Raw genomic sequence first — 22,769 nt, 5'->3', positions numbered from 1 at the left:
TGCATGGTATTCAGCATACCAAACCAAGCACTTTCGATGTTTAAGTCGTGTTGGGCATAGATAGTAATACTTCTCGGGACGGATTGAGAAATCACCGGCTTTGCGTAAGATCATGGCCCCATTTCCACACTCACACATAGGTGGTGTCTTTAACTCTATAATATCTACACAAACACCATTAACAATTGACAAATCAGTTACCAAGGATAACAATTCAAATAAGTACAAATTGTTGCGCCATGATTAACATTATTCTCTTGTAAAAGATTATTTGCACAAATAAGTACACAACCCTAATAAGAACACGAGCATAGTAGAAAGTGTTGGTTAAATGAAATACCAATTTTTCCTCTTGATTCAAGATCTGCACACTGATTACTAATCAAATTAACACTTGAAAGTTAAAACGAGCACAAGGAAAAGGGTGAATCTTATTTTCTCTATTGATCCAAGAAACCAATTACAAAAAAACTCAAATCCAAACGACGGATTTTATGTTATTGCTAGTCGACAAAACACCTTGTTAGAAAAATAAAATGAAATTGTGTTAATTAAAACTTTAATAGATCTACACAACCAAAAGGCAAACTTGCATCTACACACACAATACTTTATCAACACATGAAAAAGACAGCGCCGATCAAGGGCGAACGAGAAAAAAAACATTCAAAAGAATCAAATGAGACAGGAATTGATCAGATTTGACGGAGATACAAATACAACAGGGAAATAGTTGGTAAGGGAAATGGAGATTGCTGGAATTCCAAAAAAGTACTCACCGTCCATCTCAACGATGGGGTTGGCGACCTTGATCTTCTCGTTCGCCATCTCTAGACGAACAACCAACAAAGACACTGCTAGGAGCAAAAGCAGAGAAAAGAGAATGAGTGGAGTTGCAGAGAGCGAGCGGAAGGAGTCACACCTTGCTTTGATGCTTTCCTTGCCCTAAAATTACTAATGCTGAGGATATTTTAGTCATATAATTAATAATCCATATTTTTATCCTTACCATAAAAATCATACTAAACAAGGATATTTTAACATAAATATCTTCATTAAAAGATTACTATCATGCAAATTTATAATATCTCATTAATCCTATCACACAATCAAACACTGCCTAAGGGTCTGTGACGGGACAAGCCCGGCTTAAGTAAAGTGCTCGGCCCACTAGGGCCCATCATTTGTCGTGGTTTTTTAATTTGGAAGGCGCTTCTCTCTCGCTCCGTCTTTCGTCTTTCCCTCCAAGAAGGGAACCGGTTTCGTATCAGTGGGAGCGACGGTGGCCTCTGTCGTCGCCTGACTCTGCTCGCGTCGCGTTATGGAGGAGGGGAGCTCTCTCGGCGGCGAGCTCGAGATCACCTCCATCGGCGCCATCTACTGCGGGCCATGGGATAAGAAGTACTGGAGCTCTTCTAGGGTTAGTGTTCTTTCTTCCCCTCTCTATCTCTGAGATATTTATCTCCGTTCTCGATCTCTTTACGCTTCAAGAATCTCTGATTAGTTAAGTCCTTGTGAATCTACGATCTGGGTCATGGTGCGAGCAGTTCAGTTGAGTCGATTCTCCAGTTAAGCAGTTGCTTTGAGAAGGGATTTTTTGCGCTAATGAGAAATAGCCGATTTTTATGTGTCACAAGCAGTATCGGTGATAATAATGTGAAGGAAGTTATACCGAGTTGTAGAAATGCAAGATTAATTCGGTGATTACACGTTAGGGAAGGGCAAAGAACAAATTTTATGGACAATAACTTCTTCAAATGTTCATTCAGACCATGCCACCTAATCGATTACATTGCTTGTTTCATGCTTGTGGTTTCTTGGACATTGCTATGGTTCTTACTCTAATTTTTGGCAATTGTGATAGGGGAAAGACAGATATCCTTACCCAGTTGGTTATCATGCTGTCCGAGCTCATGGTGGAAACATATACCAAATGGAAATTCGTGAAGGTGTAAAAGGGCCTCTATTTATGGTCTGTTTCAAGTTGTTTTCTCACATTTTATTCTGTAGTAGCTTCTCCCTTTAATCTTTATCCCCTCCCTCTTTTGTGTAACATTATTACAGCTCTTCCGTTCTTTATTAGCCTTGTAGGTATGATACTGATACCATCTGCAGGTAGCATCAACTGATGGAGAGTCTTCTACTGGACATACACCTGATATTGCATGGGTGAACTTTCAGAAGAATGTTCCAAGGGTAAAAACTGGAAATGGAAAGCGATTCTCTTCCAAGATTGATGGTATCCAGGTAGGTTTTCCTCTACCGCAATGACAACATTACAAAATTAACAAAAAGGGATCCATGCACAAAATAGGGATTAACTGTTTGGTTCTTACTAAATCTAATTACTACCATGCCGATATTAAAGTGGCTGTATCTTTTGTTGATTTCATATTTGTTCATCTAAAAGTGTTTTTTTTTATTTAACTGTTTTCTTTTTGACTTGTAATGTGATGAAAATAATAATTTGGCCAGCTCTTGATGCCAGTCTTGTTCATTATGACCATCATGCTCCAGATGCTACTATGTGCTTGGTTTGGGCTTATAACCTGTTATAGTGTTCATCAAGTTTTTTTTTTTTTTAATTCTTCAAATTGTCTGAACCGAACCATTTGACTTGTCTTCTGTTTGCTCTGTTATTTTGATGAGAAAGTACAATTGTTATAATGATCATGGATGTAGGATTGGTGGTCCTAAGAAGGAAATGGCTACCCGTGGATGGTGCTAATTGCAAAATAACAAGTTGCTACCATTGTGTTATATGAATCACTTGATAAAGAAGTATTCAGGCTGTGTCTTATGTGCACTAAAAATGATTTTAGCCCTTCAAGTATCACACAATAAAAAAAGGGCAGCCCGGTGCACGATGCTCCCGCCATGCGGGATCCTGGGGAAGAATCCATTGTAGTCCATTATTGCATTGTTATTCCTGTTCAAATTTATTTTCACGTCTAACTTTACAGTTGAATGGGGCTGTCATCTCAGTTTATGGTTCATTCTGGCACTTTATAATCCATGGCTGAGCAAAACCTAACAGTTTGTATGTTCACATAAATTTTAACTTTTCTTCTAATAAGCTCTAACTTACTACAACTGGCATAAGAACTCATGCTTGAAGTCATTACTATTTCTTATACTTTTTTAAAATCATTTATTAAACAAATAATTGGGTTAACTTTTTGGTTAGAGTGATGGTTTGCATTTTTCATTTTCATGTCTTGTTAACATTTTTACTTAGTTGCTTGATATTTTTGTTTAATTATTTCCTTGATATTATTACATGGCTTGCCTACATGCTAATACACCATATGCACAGAACTGGTATCAAAATTTAGATTTTTTTTTTCATTCAGTTCTGTTTTCTTTCTGATTTAATGCAGCTTTTTGGGTTTAGAAATCCATTTGTTCAACGATTGCTTCGTGAGCTTGTGGCCAATATACAAGGAGTTGCAGAACCAGATATGGTATTGCCTACTGATAAAAACAAAGTTCCAAGATTGGATAAAATGATACAACCTCCAGCCTCTTTTGTATGTAGTGATTTACTTGATCACACAGAAAAGCATCTAAATGCTGGAAAAAGGGGTGTGAGGGACAAAGTATGTACAGGAGACAGAAACAAGGCAGTTAGAGCGAAAAGGATTTGTTACCACCATGTGACAAATGATTCTAGAGCTGGAAATCTAGAGAAAGAAAATGTAATTTTCTCTCATTCTGAAATAAAAAACCAAAATTTTATCAAGGAAAAGAGTTTACTCTCATCAAGAAATCATATTATTCAGATTCAGGATTCTCAACATCATCCTGGTTTCTTACCGAAGAGTGCTGCTGCTGCAAGTGATGATACATGCCAACAAGTAGCAGATTGTAAACGCAGAGGAATTTTCAATCATATTCCAGAAAGAAATATTCTGTCACAGGAGATGGGAGATTCTGATAATTCTGTTGATAAACATGTTATCTATGTCAGGGAAAATAACTCTACAGGTCAAGATCCTTGCTCCACTGGAGTGAACAATGTTTCTGATGATGACAATAGCATGGTAATCTACTTTAATTTGTCTAGTTACTGATGCTTCATGCTCTATCTATGATTATGAAGTGTGATGGTTCTTTACTTCTTTATACTATTCTTCTCTTTGTATTTGGAAAATGCATTTGATATGGAAATACTTTTTGAGAAGTGTATAGCACAGGCATGTAAATGATGGTCCTGGACCAACAATGATACTTCCTGTATTATTATTATTATTATAATTTCTGTTATTTAAAAAATGTTTCTTGTATTCATTGGGATACATTTCTTTTGTTTGTAGTTGATCAACATTGTTTTTTTATGTTTAAGCACACTTGATTTTAAGTCAAACTAGTCTATTGTTATTCAGACATTTGTTCAAGAGTCAGAACTCACCTACTATTGAAAAATAGAACTGTGCTACAATCTTGATTCAATACCTTTGCTCAGTCTTATACCTTCTAGCTAATGACAAAGTTGACTGATGTTACTAATCAACCTGTTAAACCATCTGGTTGCAGTAGCATGATTTTCTTTTACTTGGCATTAACGTTCATTTAGTCAGTTTGGTGTAAATTCCTAGAAGCATTTTTAGATTCTATTTCTGAATTTTGTTTATTAGTTAATATTGATTGCCACCTTTGGGGTATATGATGACCGCTATTGAACTTGAGATTATATATTGATTTCTGGCTTGACACGCATGATGCATCTCATGCAGATTAAGAAACTCATTATATAATGTTTGTTTTGAAAAACGAATTAATTCTCCATCAGTTAAAGAGCCTTATACATACATAAAATTATATCATATATGCATTAACAACAATAAATCATGAGTTCCAACTATTGCAGGTTGGCTACATGGATCATATTCCACCATTGGACTCTATGTTAAGCTGTACAATTCAAATCTGTTATTATATTCAATGAATTTTCCTTGATTTCTCTGTCATTATGGGCTTTAATGCCAATCAATTTTAGCTTGTCTAATTAGAAAATCTATTTAGCATCATTGAACATGCTCACACCATCTCAACCTATTTTCTATGGTTTTACCATTCATTTGAGCTTCACCTAATTGCTCAAGATATTAGATCTATTTTGTTATATTTTGTTGTAATCCCATATATTCATCTCAACATTATAGCCATATCATATTATATATGTCATTTTAAAATGTGAATTCATGCTTAAATATTTTAACCATTAGTTTCTTGGACCTAGTTCTTGATATTAAATATGGCTATCATGACAAGATTTTCACTTTTATCTTATTTGCATGCACACAAACGTGTTTGTTTCAATACTCGTAAAGAAATGCATATTGGAGCAGGCATGATTTAGTCATCATAGGGTTTTGAACTTTGAATATTGTCTATGATAATTTCAATTTGCTCATGCCTATATATAGTAGAACTATTTTCTCACTTTTCATTTTCTCATAAAATATCTTCTATTATGTGACCTTCACAGAAAACTGCTATTAGGTTATCAAATGCCAGAATGAGTCCGTCAGGTGTTTTACCAAAAGCAGTGGAAAGTGGAGAAATGTTGGCATCTGAAAATTATTCAGAATTATACATTTCTGATACATGTGATGTGGAAAAATGTGTGTATTCTTGGAATCTTCGTTTTATGATCATTTTTTGGTTGCTTGGTACATGCTAAATAAAGCTTCGTTTCTGCCTATATTTTATTTCAATAGCGCATTGCTTGTTAGGTGATGCTGCTGATTTTCAATCAGTGAGAGGGAGTTCAACATGCATAAATCCTGAACCAGAATGTTCAAGTTTGCGGGATGCTGCTTTGAAAGGATTTGTCAATGATTCAATTCCAGAAACTGGCCCACTGGCTGGTTCTTCAAATTCTGGTTCTGAGAAAGCAGATCTGAGTGTATCTGATAAAGAATTGGCAAACTCCATGATATCTTTTCTGCTTCCTCGAGCTGTTCCTCTTCTTGAGAAGACTTATGTGAGAAGGAAGTCAAGATATGGGAGCCAGGCAGTGAGACTTGGTGCAACTTTGACTTTGTTTAAAGCAAGCTCTGCAGAACATATGGCTAAGAATGATCAGTCGACTGACAAAATATATGAAGGTATGCTCAACAGCTCAAGTACTAATTGGCTCATGAAGGCATTAGTTGCAATTCTGTTTTCAGTGCTACAAAGCTGTTTTTCTGTAGCTCATTCCTCCTCTTTACCAGATCACATTTATTTTTGGTAAACTTTGCTTCTCATTTTTCAGAAGGGCTGGATGCTAATAGGCTAATGAATGGAACACAAGAAAAAGTTCCTCAGATATTGAATTACCAAATTTCAATTTCATGCCAAATGGCAAAAATGGAGGATGCTATTGATGATTGCTTACCCCATAAGACATCTGATCATACACTATATGTGGAAGATCCAAAGAATATGATTCCAGATAGCTATGAGGATGATAAATATGTTTGTGATGTTCATCCAAATGAGCATACAAATGTTGCTTGTGAATCTGAATGTAAAGCTTCTGCTGAATCCAGAGAAAATAATAACATATCCAATCTTAATATTCTTGGTGAGAGTGCTGGAAAGCCTTTGGACTCTGAAGTTTTGTTTCCTAAGGAAACAATTAAAAATGAATATTTAACAGATTCTCTTGTGGAGTATTTGGAAGAAGCATTTAATGATGATCTCCGTCTTGAAAAAGAACGTTCAGATGCTGACTGTTTAGGTGTTTCTGTTAATCATAACTTGCTGTATTTGAATTCTGATGTTGTTAATCATGAAGAAAAGGAAATATCTGAACCTATGCTGCATTATAATAATGGAAAATGGAAAATGAAGTGCATGGGGCAATGCTCTACTGCTGCAAATGCTAGTTCTAATAACTTAAATGAGGGAGATATGTGTGCACTAGCAACACTTGTAGAAGTGCCACAAAACAAGAATGGTAAAACCAGCAAAGACATTCAAAGTTTGGTTTTGGATAACCAGATAGAGTTTGCAGTTCTTGATGCTACTGAACAAAAAGTTTGTGAGGTTGGAGATCAAACTGGTTTTAATCATGCATTAGCAGTAGAATCTACAAATGTATTGCTGGTTAATGTGAATGGAGATAAGATGTTGCTTTCGGATGATGGGCAACATACTGACAGAACCAACAAGTCTCAGAGGCTTTCTAATAAATCTCAGTTTTCTGGCAATTGCAACATTCCTTTTTCAGAAAGTATAATCTGCAGAAATTATATGGATTCTGATGTTACAGCTGCAAGGCCAACAGAAATTTCTAGGAGTGTGCAAACCAAGCTGACAAGTTATCAATCAAATTCAGCAGTTGTTTCACAGACCCAAAATGTGACTGACTATGTTGATGTTAACGTGAAACATTCTGAGTTTCATGATCATTCTGTTAATCGCACAGAGGAGAATTTTACAGACTCCATGAGTAAGCCCCATCCATCCTTCCAATTTTGCCAACAAGCATATCAGGGGCCTGTCAATTGTGTGCCAAGCCAAAACATAGAAGTTACGGAACTGCTATCTTTTTCAGATGAAAAACCAGCCACAAGGAATATTAGACATGAGCAAACAAACATTTGCCAAAGACAGCCAAATTCTAATGATCAGTTTGATGATTCTTTGTTCAGAGCTGTTCGATTGGATGAAGTATTGGATGAATCTTTTGAGCTTGCTGGTTGCTATAGGCAACCCAAGCCAGTCTTGTTCATCTTGTTGAGACCCTATGAGGATGATTTACAAATTTCTGTGATCTGTGGCATTCGAGAAAGTGATGAAAGGTTTGTCTTTATATACAAGGTCCCTTTAAAAGATCAGGGAGAGACCTGTCCATATTTTATAGGCTACACTTCGCTTATGCTGCCTCTCCTTCCTGGACCGGCAATTGGAAATGTAAGTCATCCAACTGAAAGATGTTGCGTTTAGGTTCTAATGTGACTTCTCACTTTTCAGTATATCTTATCTCAAGTGATTTCTTCTTATAGACAACGTATAAAGGATCTTGTTTACAGTTCACTCCCGATGGGCAATCCATTGTTTTTGTTAGTACTATAAGAGCACCTCTCTGCAGGTATAGAAATACCAGAACTTCACCAATTATATTTGTAATGTTTTCACACCATCAATTTAATCAATCCCAAACATCAACAGGACACAAAGTATGCATTGCTCATGCTCTATGTGCACATCTGTGTGTTGTGAAGAAAATGCAGTACTAATTGGAAAGGTTTTTATGGGATATGTTCTGCCATCAGCTACCTTGACAACCATTGAGAGCCTTTCCTGCATCGCAGTTTATGAACCTAATTATGTCATAGCTGCTGAATTGAGTGGGGCATTGCATGTCTGGTTGATGAACTGCAATTGGAGGTATCTTTGATCGTATCTTACATATTCCTTCTCTTTCTTTTGCTAGTCTGACTGGAAATTGTTAATGAGATGATATTATGAAATGTTTGTTTTTAATATGCTTTTATGTGCTGATGGTATGCTCTAATCAACCTCTAAGAGGGATTTTCTTTGACATATCAGTTACTTTGCGTGTATATGTACTTTGATGGTCATATCTCATTGGTTTTTGCAGTAAATCTTTGGAGGAGTTTGTGCTACCAAGTTTTGATTATTTAAGACCTGCAGTAGAGTTGAAAACAGTACCCAAGAGCGACTGTCTCCTTGTAGGTCATAATGGCATTGGCAGCTTTGGTTTATGGTAGGTTGCTTAACGACTTAACGTTGTTACATGTTAAAAATAGTTAATTTATTAAACCATGTCTGTTAGTATTATATATTTGTTCGTCTATTTTTAATAGTAGATTTTTGTGATGCTTCAATTTTTGATTGTGGGCATCATGAGTATATTGTGCTTGATATTTTATATTTTTGTTCTTCAACATGATCGTCTGTCAATTTTGTAGTAGTCTATGTGTCAACTTCTTGCTCTTGTTTATGTTTGCTTTCATAAAGTCCTTTATTTTCTAATGTTTGTTATGTAACTCAATTTTCTAGTATTGTGAGCAAGTTTGTTTTCCTTTAGGAACATATCGAAGAGGGTACTCCTTTCCAGATTTTTGAATCCGGGCAATTTGATCTTTCAGATTCTTCCAATTGGTATGTTCAATTTTCAAGATGAGATCAACACTTCATCTTGTCAGAATATGAAGCTCATGCAAGAGACTTCACATCATCGTGTTGCTGAAGCTGTTGCGACTCCATTGCAAGATGATAATGCTATGTGGATACTAGTTTCTGCTGATACAGATTCAGATCCTCAAGTGGTTAATCACCCCAAAGAACGACAACCGACTTCAAATGCATCTTGGAGGCCAGCTCTTTTAGTGAGAAATATAGTAGTCATGGGGCACATGGTGGATTTTAGGTACTTCAAATTCCTTACATCAAAATCAAACTCTTATTCTCTAAATGCCACCAATGAAATTGGAAAATGGTTCTCACCTGTCAAATTTGCATTGCAAATGATTCTACTATGTCAACAGTAACATGTTTGTTTGTGTCAGATCTGTTGCTGTTGATTCTTCTATGAGAACAATAAAATGTTATTTTCATATCAAAGAAAGATTAGTTATTTGGTGTTTAAAATTGGTAGTGATTAGACTACATAAAAGTCCTGTAATATGCACTTGCATATCATTTATCCTATCAACCAATAGTTTCATCCTTGAACTGCTGTGTTACTAGCAATTTTTTTCTTTCATAGTAGCAAATATTTGGAGTGAACCATTCAGTTGGAGTTTAAGATTCATGGTAATTTGCTAAGAGTTTTATAGAGATGATTTCACAAACATGATTTTATGAGCTATTAAGAGGAATGCAATGGTGTGAGAGAGGATTGATAACAAATAAGAATAAGAGATCTATCAGCGATGCTTTTCCTGTCCTGTCACATTTAATTTGGTTATTATAACAGTACTCTCTATCTTATCAGTCTTGAGAGCAATGTGGATCATTTCCCAGTATTTAATTCTCAAGTGATATTGAGTGCATCAACAAACTCAAGGATACCTAATGCAGCATCAGGAACAATTCACAAGAGAAAGGACAATTGGATTAATTGAAGAATGTCTCCATTACATGGGGATTTGAACCTCTTTGATAAACTAAAATAAAGGCTAATTTCCTTAAGACAAGGTAACTTGGTCTAACAAATATAAAACGCTTTTTAAGAACTTAAAACAACCTTTAAAAATTCGACACTGAAAAATAATTTAGACTCTAACCTTTAATCTGCATTAGTGCCACATCTATTCTCACTTTCCTCTTCAAGCTTTTACATTTTCTTGTTACTTTTAGACTGCGCTCAACCAAGGTGCCAAATATTTGTTCACATGAAGTTTCTTATCACCATGCAATTAAGACAGACATCATTGTCATCTATCCTGTAACATTTTTGGTTGGAAAAGGGGAAATTTTTAGTTCTTCCTTCCTAGTCAATTTTTTGCTACTTGTCAAACATGATAGATGATTTTTTCTCATGCAGTATTGCTCTCTAACTGGTTCAGCATTTTGTTTAATGAAAGACATTTGATTTTGTTTGCTTCATAAGGCTTCCAAATACATGATTTCTAAATCATACTAGTACATCATTTTATTCTTATGGCTTAATAGAGGCTTTCATCCAATTGTTTATTGCTCTAAGGAGATGAGGCATTAAAAGCTTGTATATTTGTTGGATATTTTACTGAAGTCACACCTTATTGATTTGCATAAAATCGCTAGAGCTTGTGCAAAGACAGTTACTTGATAAAATAGTGAATTATATCACACTCAGCGTATTTATCAATATTCTATTATTATTGCAGGGCTTCTTCTGTAGATGTATCTGACGGTTATGGATTTATTGGCACACATGATGGTGTCTTGTACAAGTGGGAATTATCAACCGGAAAGAAATTGTCAAATTTGCTCCGAGTCCAGTGTAAGTGATTATTTGTTTGAAATTCGTTAAAGTTCTTGGTATTTATCATTGGGTTAGTATCTGGAAATTTTCACCTATTAATCCATATTTTGCAAAATGCCTTCACCTTATCATTTGTTTTTCTTCTGTGACTATATATTAGCGGGGAGCATTATGTGCACTGCAGTGGACTCCAAATCTGGTGTAGTGGCGGTTGCTGATGAGAAATGCCGGTTGCTGATTTTAAGGCAGAAGATAATGTGAAACTGCTGAAAATTCAAAAGATTCAGTGATCGTCAATGCAGACTGGTGCAGTTGATGCACTTTTTCACTAACCTTTATGGTTCAGCAAAAATGCTTTATATCAACAGCATCTGGGCTTTTGACATTGCTCATCAACAGCTCGGTTCCTTGTCCTCCTATACACATTCAACTGTTTTCTCCACCTGGAAGATTGTGACCTACTTGAGAACCGAATTCCTTGACATACCGACGTTCAAAGTTTTCACCACTAATCTTGTGAATTTTGAATCCTCGAGCATGATGGGAAAGTGAGAGGAAATGGATTTTGCCGCCTAACCTGTGGAAGATTTTATTTTTCTCTTGTTTGTACTGGCTTAATGCGCTTAGAGACCTTCATGTCGGATTTGTACATAGTACCTTTTGCTTTCTTCCATGGGCAAAGTTGTAATCATGGCTACAGAGACAACGATTACTGAAAAATAGTAATTTGCTCGGAGATTAGTCACCCGAAGTCCGTGGGACAAGGTCCCTTTTTACGAATGTCAAATAATTGAAATGTACAATTTATTTGTTGTCAACTTCTTGTAACGATATTAGTGATTTCTTGATGATGCTACTGAAAAATAAGACAGGTTCATGCAGGCAAATGAAAACACACTAATTGTACAATTGGGCAAGTAGTGCCATAAAATTGTGAGTTAATTGACATAAGTGTAGTATTTACCTAAAAACAAGTTGACGAGAATGCTGGATGAACAAATTGCCTTTTACCACCGGAACAATTCACAAGAGAAAGGACAGTTGGATTAATTGAAGAATGTCCATCACATGGGGATTTGAACCTCTTTGATAAACCAAAATAAAGGCTAATTTCCCAAAGGCTTTTTAAGAACTTAAAACAACCTTTAAAAATTCGATACTGAAAAATAATTAAGACTCTAACCTTTAATTGGAACTGGTTCAGCATTTTGTTTAATGAAAGACGTTTGATTTTGTTTGCTTCAAAGGCTTCCAAATACATGATTTCTCAATCATACTAGTACAATCATAGCTTATTCTTATTGCTTAATAGAGGCTTTCATCCAATTCTTTATTGCTCTAAGGAAAAAGCTTGTATATTTGTTGGCTATTTTACTGAAGTCACACCTTGATTGATTTGCATAAAATCCCAAGCTAGAGCTTGTGCAAACTCAGTTACTTGATAAAACAGTGAATTATATCTATTACACTGAGCGTATTTATCAATATTGTATTATTGTTGCAGGGTTTCTTCTGTAGATGTATCTGACGGTTATGGATGTTAAGGCAGAAGATAATGTGAAACTGCTCAAAATTCAAAAGATTCAGTACTGATCGTCAATGCAATGCAGACTGGTGCAGTATGATGGTTCAGCAAAAATGCTTTATTTCAACAGAAACTTCCAAATTAATTACATGGATAAAAAAATAAAGAATTGTAATTAATTATATTGATTAATTGACAAATGTGTCTCAGGTACAAAAACGTTTTTAATGTTCATCTTGAGGTCTAGCTAATAATAAGAAAAAATGCTGATGTATTCAGTGTGGCTCTGACTCGCGCGGGAAATCTTGCTAGCTGTTGAGGAGGTCCTCCTCGAGATCTGCAGCGAATTCTTCGACCTCGGCGTCGATCATTCCATCATCTTGTGTCGAAGGGATCGGAGGTCCTCCTCGAGATCGGCGGCGAATTCTTCGACCTCGGCGTCGGTCACCCCATCATCTTGTGTCGAAGGGATCACTCGGAGGAGGTCCTTAAGATCGGCTTCGTAAGCTTGGACTGCAGCATCTGTCATCAGATCATCCGAACAGATCTCGCTGAGGAAGTCCTCGATCTCCGCCAACTGGTCATGCTGCTGCAGCAGACGCATGGAATCGGAAAATCGTCTGGCTGCTCATGATACGACTGCGTCGCAAAATCGTCTGGCTGCTCATGATATGACTGCGTTGTTATCGTCGTATCTGATGCCAATATTGCTGCTCCAGCGGTGGCTGATAGCTGGTGGCGGAAAATTGAGCCTCGGCAATCTCCTGAATATCGTCGTCTGGCGTCGGAAAATCGTCTGGCTGCTCATGATATGACTGCACTGTTATGGCATCTGATGCCAATATTGCTGCTCCAATGGCTGATAGCTGCTGAGGAGGTCCTCCTCGAGATCGGCGGCGAATTCTTCGACCTCGGCGTCGGTCGTCCCATCATCTTGTGTCGAAGGGATCACTCTGAGGAGGTCCTTAAGATAGGCTTCGTAAGCTTGGACTGCAGCATCTGTCGTCATCGGATCATCCGAACGGGTCTCGTTGAGGAAGTCCTCGATCTCGGCCAACTGGTCATGCTGCTGCAGCGGACGCATCTCCGACATAGTCTGAGTCATCTGTGGAATCGGAAAATCGTCTGGCTGCTCATGATATGACTGCGTCAGAGGTGCTCATGATATGACTGCGTCTGAAAATCAGGCTGCGTCGGAAAATCGTCTGGCTGCTCATGATACGACTGCGCTGTCATCGTCGTCATCTGATGCCAATATTGCTGTTCCAGCGGTGGCTGATAGTTGGCGGCGGAAAATTGGGCCTCGTTGATCTCCTGAATTCGCGTTCGATCTGAGCCCAATGCTGCAGTAGCCGACGCATCCAAACTAGGGTTACGTATGCGGGCCTCCGCTTTTCGACTGGTGCGTTCTCTAAAATCTTCTTGATATTGTTGCACGAGTAGACTTGACTGAATGACTGATCCCTTATCCCTGTATCAAACCCGGTCCGTCCCATGTTAGCTCGGATGTTACGATTTATCTCCCTCATAATGACCGTGAGTCCGGTGGGTGAGGCCTTGGGGACGAGGGTTTCGCCTTTGCTGCAACGAGTAGACTTGACTGATGTAGCTGAACGACGGGTTGGTCGCCGGGAAATACGGTGCGAATATGCAATTCGGCAGACATCTGTGGTGCATGTGATTGCACGCCGCACACCCTGCCGTCTGAGTCTTCTGCTGCCCCATTTCTAACGGCTGAGGGTTCGATGGGTGGAGTTCACGGAGACGGACGGAGGCTGGGAAAGCGGCAGCGGGACCGGTCGGACGGCGAGGCTGGGACAGCGGCAGCGGAGACCGGTCGGACGACGACGACAGGTTGGACGGCGGTGGCAGCGACAAACCTAGGGAGCGAAATTCTGACGGTATATATATATATATATATATATATCGAGTTATATGCGGAATTCTGATATCTTGCGCGTCGCACAGTGCGTGACTGTGCGCGCGCAGGATTTCACCGCGTTCCTATTATTTTTTTTAATTTTTTTTAGTTTTAAAAAATAATATTTCTTTAAATATAAATCTTAAATATATTATTTTATTCTGTAAACATATTATTATACAGTAAAATGTCTAAATTTTTTTATTTTAATTTTTTCTTGCTGGACATCTAATTCAATTGAAAAATCTGAATCTAGATATAAAATTTTTAAATATAAATTTTAAATATATTACTATATCCTGTAAACATATTATTATACCCATAAATGCCAATTTTTTTTATTTTTAAAAATAATATTTATTCGAATATAAATCCTAAATATATTATTATATCTAATAAATATATTATTATATCCCATAAACGTTTAATTTTTTTTATTTTTTATTTTCTTTTGATTGAATACTATAATCTAATTAAAAAATTTAAATTCTAGAGAAAATTTTTAAATATAAATTCCAAAATACACTATTATATCTCGTAAATATATTAATACCGTAAATGCCTAAATTTGTTTCATTTTTTATTTTTTATTTTTTATTTTTTATTTAAATATTATAACCTAATTAAAAAATTTGAACTCTAGATATAACATCTTAAAATTTTTTAGTTTGAATAGTATAATTTAATTGGGAATTGGGAAGTCTAAATTATCTGGATAGAAAGTTAAAAAAATTATATTAAAAAAATTTCAAAAAAGGCCTGATACGCTGCGCAATAATATATATATTATATTAAATAATGGTTAATTACATTAAATTTATTAGATACAGCCTTATATATTTTATATTGCAAGAGCATGTATTTACGGTTTGAACTAGGATGACAAAGTCACAGTGTCCTTGAAAGATAGAGAACATCAATTAAAGGGAGAAAGAATAACCTCAATTAATGTAGTAATATATATTAATAGAAATATAGAATCTTATATTAAAACTAAAAATGAGTTGATTAGGTTGAGTAAGGTGGTCGAATTTAGGGAGGGTAATGGATAGAATTTAAATTCGGTCCTGTGTTAAATCTGTCTCATTCGAGGTGGATTTAAATTTGGTCAAACAAGTTACGAGATAGGTTTAAATTCGTTGATCGGATTTAGAAGCGAGTTCAGAGCGGATTACGAGTTTCAATAAACTCACCTTGAACCAACCCCGTGTATATATATATATATATATACAGAGGCGATACGCTGTGGACCTGCTCTTGCGGACCTGCCCTCGTGGCAGGTCCGCGTCAAATTTTTTTTTGCATCAAATCAATTTTTTTCCCACATACGATAGTTTTTTCCCAACCCTAATTTCGCTCGCCGCTTCCTCCTTTGTCGCGACGCACCCGCTCGCCGCTTCCTCCTTCGTCGTCGCTTCCTCCTTTGTTGCGCTTCCTCCTTCGTCGCGACGCACCCTTCGTCACGACGCACCTGCCGAGCGGACTCTCGCCGAGCGCTCCTTCGTCGTGACGCACCTGTCGAAGAGGAAGCTAGGGTTTTTCCGCATGAAGAACTCTTCTCTCGCCGCTTCCTCCTTAGTCGTGACGCACCCTAAGCAAGACTGGTAACGCTGTCCGATCGCTCGATCTTTTGTCCATTACGATCTTTTGGTTTCTTTCCTGCATTCTCATTTCTTCTTTCACTGTTCCTAATTTCTGAAACTACTTAATACATTATCTAGAGACTTGATTAACTTCTAATTAAACCTCATTTCTTCTTTCACTTTTCCTAATTTCCAGCATTCTCATGCACCCTAAGCAAGACTGGTAACGCTGCCCGATCGCTCAATCTTTTGTCCATTACGATCTTTTGGTTTCTTTCCTGCATTCTCATTTCTTCTTTCACTGTTCCTAATTTCTGAAACTACTTAATACATTATCTAGAGACTTGATTAACTTCTGATTAAACCTCATTTCTTTTTTCACTTTTCCTAATTTCCAGCATTCTCATTTTTTCGTTCACTTCAAAAATTTAATTACCTATGGTATCTAATTTTGAAAACATGAGAATAAAGGTGACAATTGTCTGTATCGGGCACCTTTATTGTAAGTTCATTTTATTATCTCTATCTTATTAACTGTACCTGAGTTAACATTTCAATTGTAATATTTTAGTGCTTTTACATTTGAGGCATGAATAATATATCTCCAGTTGGCTAGTGAAGTACAGATATTCGTTTCTTTACATATCTCCAGTTGGCTTTATTTATTTATCTTCTTATCTATTGTCAAATATAATACGAGAACTCTCATAAATGGAAGAAAACAGAGTTGATGATCAAGATTCATTCCCCAAGTTGCAGATGATAGAAAGTCAAAAATTGGAATGGAATTCTCATCACTAGAGGAGGCATATTCGTTCTATAACCAATATGCACAAGAAGCTGGATTTAGTTCAAGGATAAACACAAGCAAGAAAAATAAGATAACAAATGAAGTGACGTGGAAACAAATTGTTTGCTTTAAAGAGGGTCATATAGATCTAATGCGGTGGAATAAACATGCAAAAGTTGATCATGTATCAAGGGAAAGAGCACGTGGCGCAGTTAGAACGGGTTGTAAGTCGAACATTGCATTTGCAAAGAAACAGACCAGACCTAATTGGGTTGTCAGTAACTTCATAGAAACCCATAATCATCCACTCTTGACTCCATCAAAGGTGCATTTGCTACGCTCACATCGTAATGTTTCAGCAGCAAAGAAAACATTGACAAAACAGTTTTCAGAGGCCAATGTACCAACTTGTCAACAAATGCGAATATTGAAGATAGAGTATGGAGGGCCTGAGGGAGTCGGTTGCACAGAAAGAGATATTAGAAATTTGGAGAAAAATCTAAGAGATGAACAAAAGAGTATTGATGTCGAATCACTAATAGAGTTTTTTACATCTGAGCAAGAGAAAAAATCAGCTTTTTTCTTTGATTATGAGACAGATTCAGATAACAGATTTAGTAGGTATTTTTGGGCTAATCATATATCAAGGAGGGCATACAGTGTATTTGGTGATGTAGTTGTATTTGATACGACATATAACACCAACAAATATGGCTTGATTTTGGCACCATTTGTAGGGGTTAATCATCATCATCAAACAATTCTTTTTGGTTGTGGGTTTCTTAGTGATGAGAAAACTGAGTCTTTTGTTTGGTTGCTTACAAAGTTCTCAGAAGCTATGCCTAAAGGTGCACCAAACATTATCATGACAAAAGCAATTGCACAAGTTTTCCCTCAAACGGTGTATCGATATTGTTTGTGGCACATATTGAATAAATTTCCAGATAAATTAGACCCTTTGACTTTTCGAAACCACTATCACAGCATAAAGAACGTCATTGTAAATTCTACAACACCTGATGATTTTGAAAAGTCATGGGAAGAGACTATCAAGGATGCTTACTTAGAGAAAAATGATTAGTTGTCCTTGATGTATGAATTGAGACACAGATGGGTGCCAACATATTTTAGTCATGTATTTTCTGCAGGAATGTCAAGTAGCCAAAGATCTGAAGGCTCACATGTATTTTTCAAGAAATATGTCTCAAATAAGAACTCATTAATTGATTTTATCACACGTTTTAATAGAGCATTGAGACATCAAAGACACAATGAGTTAGTTGCGGACCATATTGATATGAATGAGCAACCCAGGGTTAATACAACCTGGCCAATGGAAACTCAAATGGTTAAGTTGTACACAAAAAAGAAATGGCTAGAGTTCCAAAGTGAAATGACCGAGAGTCATAGTTATTATGTGCAACAAACATTTACAGGAGTTGACTCAGCGGTTTACCACATGATGAAATTTCAAAGTTCTTCTTCCCTAAAATCAAGAGTGCTCACGCATGACAAACAGAGGGATTACATATCGTGTAGCTGTTCAAAATTTGAGTTTGAGGGCATTCCATGCAGACATATGTTAGTTTTTTTTCGTATCAACCAAGTGTTTCATTTGCCTGATACGTATATACTCAAACGATGGACACAAAATGCAAAAGTTGGAGCAATATATGCTTTAGGGGAGTAAAATGTCATTGATGATCCAGATTCAGAAAGGTATTTGTTGTCGAGGCATTCGAGGTTGTCCTATAAAGCTTCCGTGTTAGTTGATGATGCATCTTTGAGTAATGAAAGGACAACCTTCTTGGATGAACAATTCGATTGTATCTACAATAAAATTCAAGAGATGTCCATTAGTGCAACATGCAGTGATAGAAGTCAAAGAAAAAAAATCCATTGATGAGAGCCTTGGTATTATTGATCCTTCTGTAGTAAGAACTAAGGGATGTGGGAAGAGATTAAAATCATCAAAGGAGAAATCTACATCAAATTCTAGGCTTTGTCGTGGATGCGGACAACGAGGAGTATCACATGACAAACGTAACTGTCCTAATTTGCAACAAGGGTTTGTGTCGATTCTGTTGGTACGGTTAGCACTAACGGTCTAACCCAGATTTTGATGAATGACAAATCAGGTTAAGTTAGGTTCGTCGTTATCTAACACTCTGATCGAGTGTGCAGGATAAGTCCAAGCGAGTCGACGGCTGACCGGACGCTTGGCGAGAAGTCCAAGCGGGTCGACGGGCTGACCGGACGCTTGGCAAGAAGTCCAGCTAGGTCGAAGGGCTGACCGGACGTCTGGCAGGTAAGTGAGGTAAGTCACTGGAGGGGAGTGACTGCGAGGACGCATTCCCGGGAAGGGAACATTAGGCGTCGATCCGGCTTAGAACCATTTCGGATGTCTAAGTCGAGATCGTGACTAGATTCCGGTCTCGGAAAGACGGAATCTAAGTCATACTACTTGTGCTAATTCCTACTATGATAAAATGTGCTAACAATCTGTTTTGTAGGATATATATTGCCTCGGACTAACTTTGTTTTGCAGGAAAAAGGAGATTTCTGGAACAAGGTGGTCCGGGCGCCCGGAGGTCCGGGCGCTCGGAAGGGATCCAAGCGCCCGGAAGGTAAATTCTATCCAGCCAAGTCGTCGCCACGTGGAGCATCTCGGTTTGAGCAGCTACGTCACATTCCAGGCGCCCGGAAGGAATCCAGGTGCCCGGAGCAGCATATAAAAGAAGCCCCAGGCAGGAGCTTCAGAATCAATAATCAATCTGAGAACTCTTCTACTGCTGGTCTTGCTGCTCTGCTGCGACGCCAACAAAGCTCCGACAAAGTGCTCCTTCGATTTCTAGTTAATTTCCTTGTCGGTATTACTTTGTTTCATTAGCATTTCCTGTATTCATCTTGTAATTATATTCGAATTGCTAGTGATTGCCCAACGAAAGTGGTCAAGGACCACGGGTCTTCGAGTAGGAATCGTCACAGGCTCCGAACGAAGTAAAAAATATTTGTGTCTATTTTACTTTTCCGCTGCGTTTATACTCTAAAATTTCTAATCGATATTCACCCCCCCTCTATCGAATCTAACGGTCCTACAAGTGGTATCAGAGCGGTACCTCTCTGATTTGGTGCAACCACCAATCAGACTGGGGGTGAAATTTTTTTTGTTTCCTTTTTTTTCTCGATCTTCAGTTTTACACTTAAACTCAAAACTGGTTTATCATTTTTTTTAATATTTTTTTTGTTGCAATTAAAACTAAATTGGTGCAACACCAATCTATATTTTTTTTATTCTCTCTTCCCGCACTACTAATCCAAGACCAAGTCTTGGGATTTTTTTGGTTATTTATCTGTGTACAGGATGTCCCAACAAGAAGGCTTCAGCACAGTACGACCTCCACTTTTCAACGGGGACGATTTTCCGTACTGGAAGAAGCGCATGGAGGTCTACCTCAAAACAGACTTCGACCAGTGGATGAGCGTTACGAGGCCCTACAAAATTCCAACAGACACTTCAGGGAATATACTGCATCCTGAAGACTGGACAGCTGATTTGAAGAAGAAAGCATCAACAGAAAATAAAGCAATCAACACTCTACAGTGCGGATTAACAAGAGAAGAACTAAACAGAGTCGGTCCACACAAAAACGCTAAAGAGCTATGGGACAAATTGATCGAGCTGCACGAGGGAACGAGCGACGCCAAGGTAACCAAATGAGACTTGCTCTTGAATAAAATTTTTAATATAAAAATGCAGGAATCAACTCCACGCGAGGATCAAGGATAACCTCAACGGGCTTCATGCGATAGGCCACCGAATGGATAATAGAGACTTAATAAGGTGCGCATTAAACGCCTTTCCACGTAATAGTTTGTGGGCATCAATAGTGGATGCCTACAAAATTTCTAAGAATCTTTCTAAATTAAAATTAGATGAGCTTTTACGTGAATTAGAATTACACGAACAAACTAATGCTGGAGCCGAGAAAGGTATAGCTTTATTTGCAGGTTCCTCCAAAGAAAAGAAAAGCAAGCTCGAATTTGAAGAAGACTCCGACCAAGACTCAAAGAACACACGTGAACTTGGTAAGAAAAATGTTCACCAGAAAAGCTTCAGCAAAAAGGATCTTCAAAAGATCAGTTCTCCTCGAACAAAAGAACGTGACTTGCTACAGATGCAATAAAAAGCGAATGCCCAAAACTGAAGTTCGACAAACCAAAGCCAACCAGAAAGAAGGCTTTGAAAGCAACGTGGGACGACTCCTCGACGTAATCGAGGAAGAAGAAACATCGAGCCACCTCGACCGATGGCCATGAGCAAGCAAGCGAAAGACGAGTCGGAAGATGAAGACAGGTCGAACCCAAAACAAGCCACGAGTCCGTACTCGTTTCCAAAGGCCCGAATGAGGTATATTTTAATCTAAACAACATTTTTTTTAGAATTATTTCCTGTTTAAATAGTAAATTAACCAAAATAGAAAATGAAAACAAATCACTTCTTGAGGAAAATCAAAACCTCAAGGAACAAATCAAAAATTCAGATCCAACTCAAGATCTAACACTTGAGGAGGAGAATTTATCACTAAAAATGAGATCAACAGTTTAAAAGGAATGTTAGAAAAATTCACAACAAGATCAAAAAATCTTGACTTAATCCTGAACAATCAAAAAGCATGTTATAATAAAACCGGACTCGGATACAAGTCAAACTCAAATAAAACTTTTAAGTCATTAATAACTCAATACAAATCAACTAATCAAGCTTGGGTTCCGAAAGTGTGCTTAACCACGCAAGTAGGACTCAATCAATATTATATACCTAAAGAAAAAATACATTATATAAAATCAAATAAACCAAACCAAAATTCAAAATACAAACCCAAATCAAATTCAAAATCTAAACACTTTAAAAATCAACAAAATTATCACCAAGTTAACCATAACTATAAAAAGAATCGACACAAACCTAAAACCAAAATTTAAATTAATGGCCAATAATTCAGGGGGAGGCTCCAGAATAGCTGGCACCTCCAAAACTAACTTACCCGACAGGGTAACCCAAAACAAACTAACCCGGCAGGGTAATTAGGATTAGAGACCAAGTTTAACTTGAATCATGGTACTGGTGAAATTTTTGGATGATAGTACGTTAGGGAAGCTTGGGCATCGCATGTCTAGAAAGATATGGCTTCGATCTGGTGCATTTGGCCAAGTGGAACTGACCGAAGCTACCCTTAAATGGATCCTAATCAGTTAGACCAAGGTTGAGTACTAAGCTCCGTGGATAGGACTATTCGGAAAACCTCGAAAGGTTGGTTACTTCTAATGACGTCCATGTGACTCACCAAGCTTAGAAGTTTATCCGAAGAATGCCTGTTTGTAGAGACCAAAACTAAACCTGAATCTAATGCTAGTTAAACCAAACTCTGTAACCAAACCAATTTCATCTCACAAAATCATAGGATTCCCTGATTGATAATATAGATCGGGTGAGATGAATAAGGCTAAAATTTTAAACTTAAAAATTAATTTCAAAATTTTAATTTTAAACTTAAAAATTAATTTCAAAATTTTAATTTTAAACTTAAAAATTAATTTCAAAATTTTAATTTTAAAACTTAAAAATTAATTTCAAATCTTTAAAACTTAACTTAAATAAGGTCTGCTCAAAAAGGCTAACTTTAAATCCCACTTACTGTAGGAAACCAAGTGGATTTTGGACAGTGGTTGCTCCAAACATATGACTGGAGATCACACCAAGTTCACTCAACTCACTTACAAAAGCTTAGGAACAGTTGCCTTTGGAAACAACGGCAAACTCAAGGTAATTGGTATAGGTAATATTGAATTAAAATTAGACTTTATAATTACAAATGTTTTACTTGTTGAAAATTTTAAATATAATCTTCTGAGTATAAGCCAATTATGTGATACTAGGTATAAGGTTAAATTTCTATCCACAGAGTGTTTAATCAAACATCTAGATAATCCTACCATAAGCCTAAAAGGTTTTAGAA

The 22,769-nt window shown here is 37.1% G+C and overlaps 3 protein-coding genes across 10 annotated transcripts in view; 2 read left to right on the top strand and 1 right to left on the bottom strand.

The window, feature by feature from the left end:
• Window positions 1-1,224: 1,224 nt before the first annotated feature.
• On the top strand, window positions 1,225-11,675 carry LOC122052270. Of its 8 annotated transcripts, XM_042613718.1 has the most exons (14): window positions 1,227-1,420; window positions 1,865-1,972; window positions 2,116-2,247; window positions 3,381-3,698; window positions 3,783-4,043; window positions 5,492-5,627; window positions 5,724-6,113; window positions 6,263-7,908; window positions 8,001-8,086; window positions 8,167-8,385; window positions 8,600-8,725; window positions 9,050-9,391; window positions 10,833-10,948; window positions 11,091-11,675. In XM_042613718.1, exons 1-14 carry the CDS (start codon window positions 1,322-1,324, stop codon window positions 11,189-11,191), a joined length of 4,080 nt encoding a protein of 1,359 aa, XP_042469652.1. In that variant the 5' UTR covers window positions 1,227-1,321; the 3' UTR covers window positions 11,192-11,675. The 8 variants fall into 8 exon arrangements, with proteins under 8 accessions (XP_042469656.1, XP_042469651.1, XP_042469650.1 ...); XM_042613717.1 differs by having other exon boundaries at window positions 1,226-1,420; window positions 3,381-4,043; window positions 5,739-6,113; XM_042613716.1 differs by having other exon boundaries at window positions 1,226-1,420; window positions 3,381-4,043; window positions 6,266-7,908.
• Window positions 11,676-13,604: 1,929 nt separating this feature from the next.
• On the bottom strand, window positions 13,605-14,180 carry LOC122050579 (protein LATERAL ORGAN BOUNDARIES-like). The gene is made up of 2 exons (XM_042611476.1): window positions 13,991-14,180; window positions 13,605-13,876 (listed from the first exon to the last, which is right to left on the bottom strand). Exons 1-2 carry the CDS (start codon window positions 14,178-14,180, stop codon window positions 13,605-13,607), a joined length of 462 nt encoding a protein of 153 aa, XP_042467410.1.
• A 20-nt stretch (window positions 14,181-14,200) lies between these two features.
• Window positions 14,201-22,769, top strand: part of LOC122050578 (zinc finger MYM-type protein 1-like) — a 32,840-nt gene continuing 24,271 nt past the window's right edge. Inside the window, exon 1 of the mRNA XM_042611475.1 lies at window positions 14,201-14,356. Within this exon, the coding sequence (XP_042467409.1) occupies window positions 14,201-14,356 (156 nt within the window). The remainder of the gene's footprint in view (window positions 14,357-22,769) is intronic.

Source organism: Zingiber officinale, chromosome 3A (genome assembly GCF_018446385.1).
Source record: "Zingiber officinale cultivar Zhangliang chromosome 3A, Zo_v1.1, whole genome shotgun sequence".
Classification (NCBI taxonomy): Eukaryota; Viridiplantae; Streptophyta; class Magnoliopsida; order Zingiberales; family Zingiberaceae; genus Zingiber; species Zingiber officinale.
The sequence above is the reverse complement of the archived record's forward strand: the minus strand, read 5'-3'. Positions and strand labels throughout refer to the sequence as shown.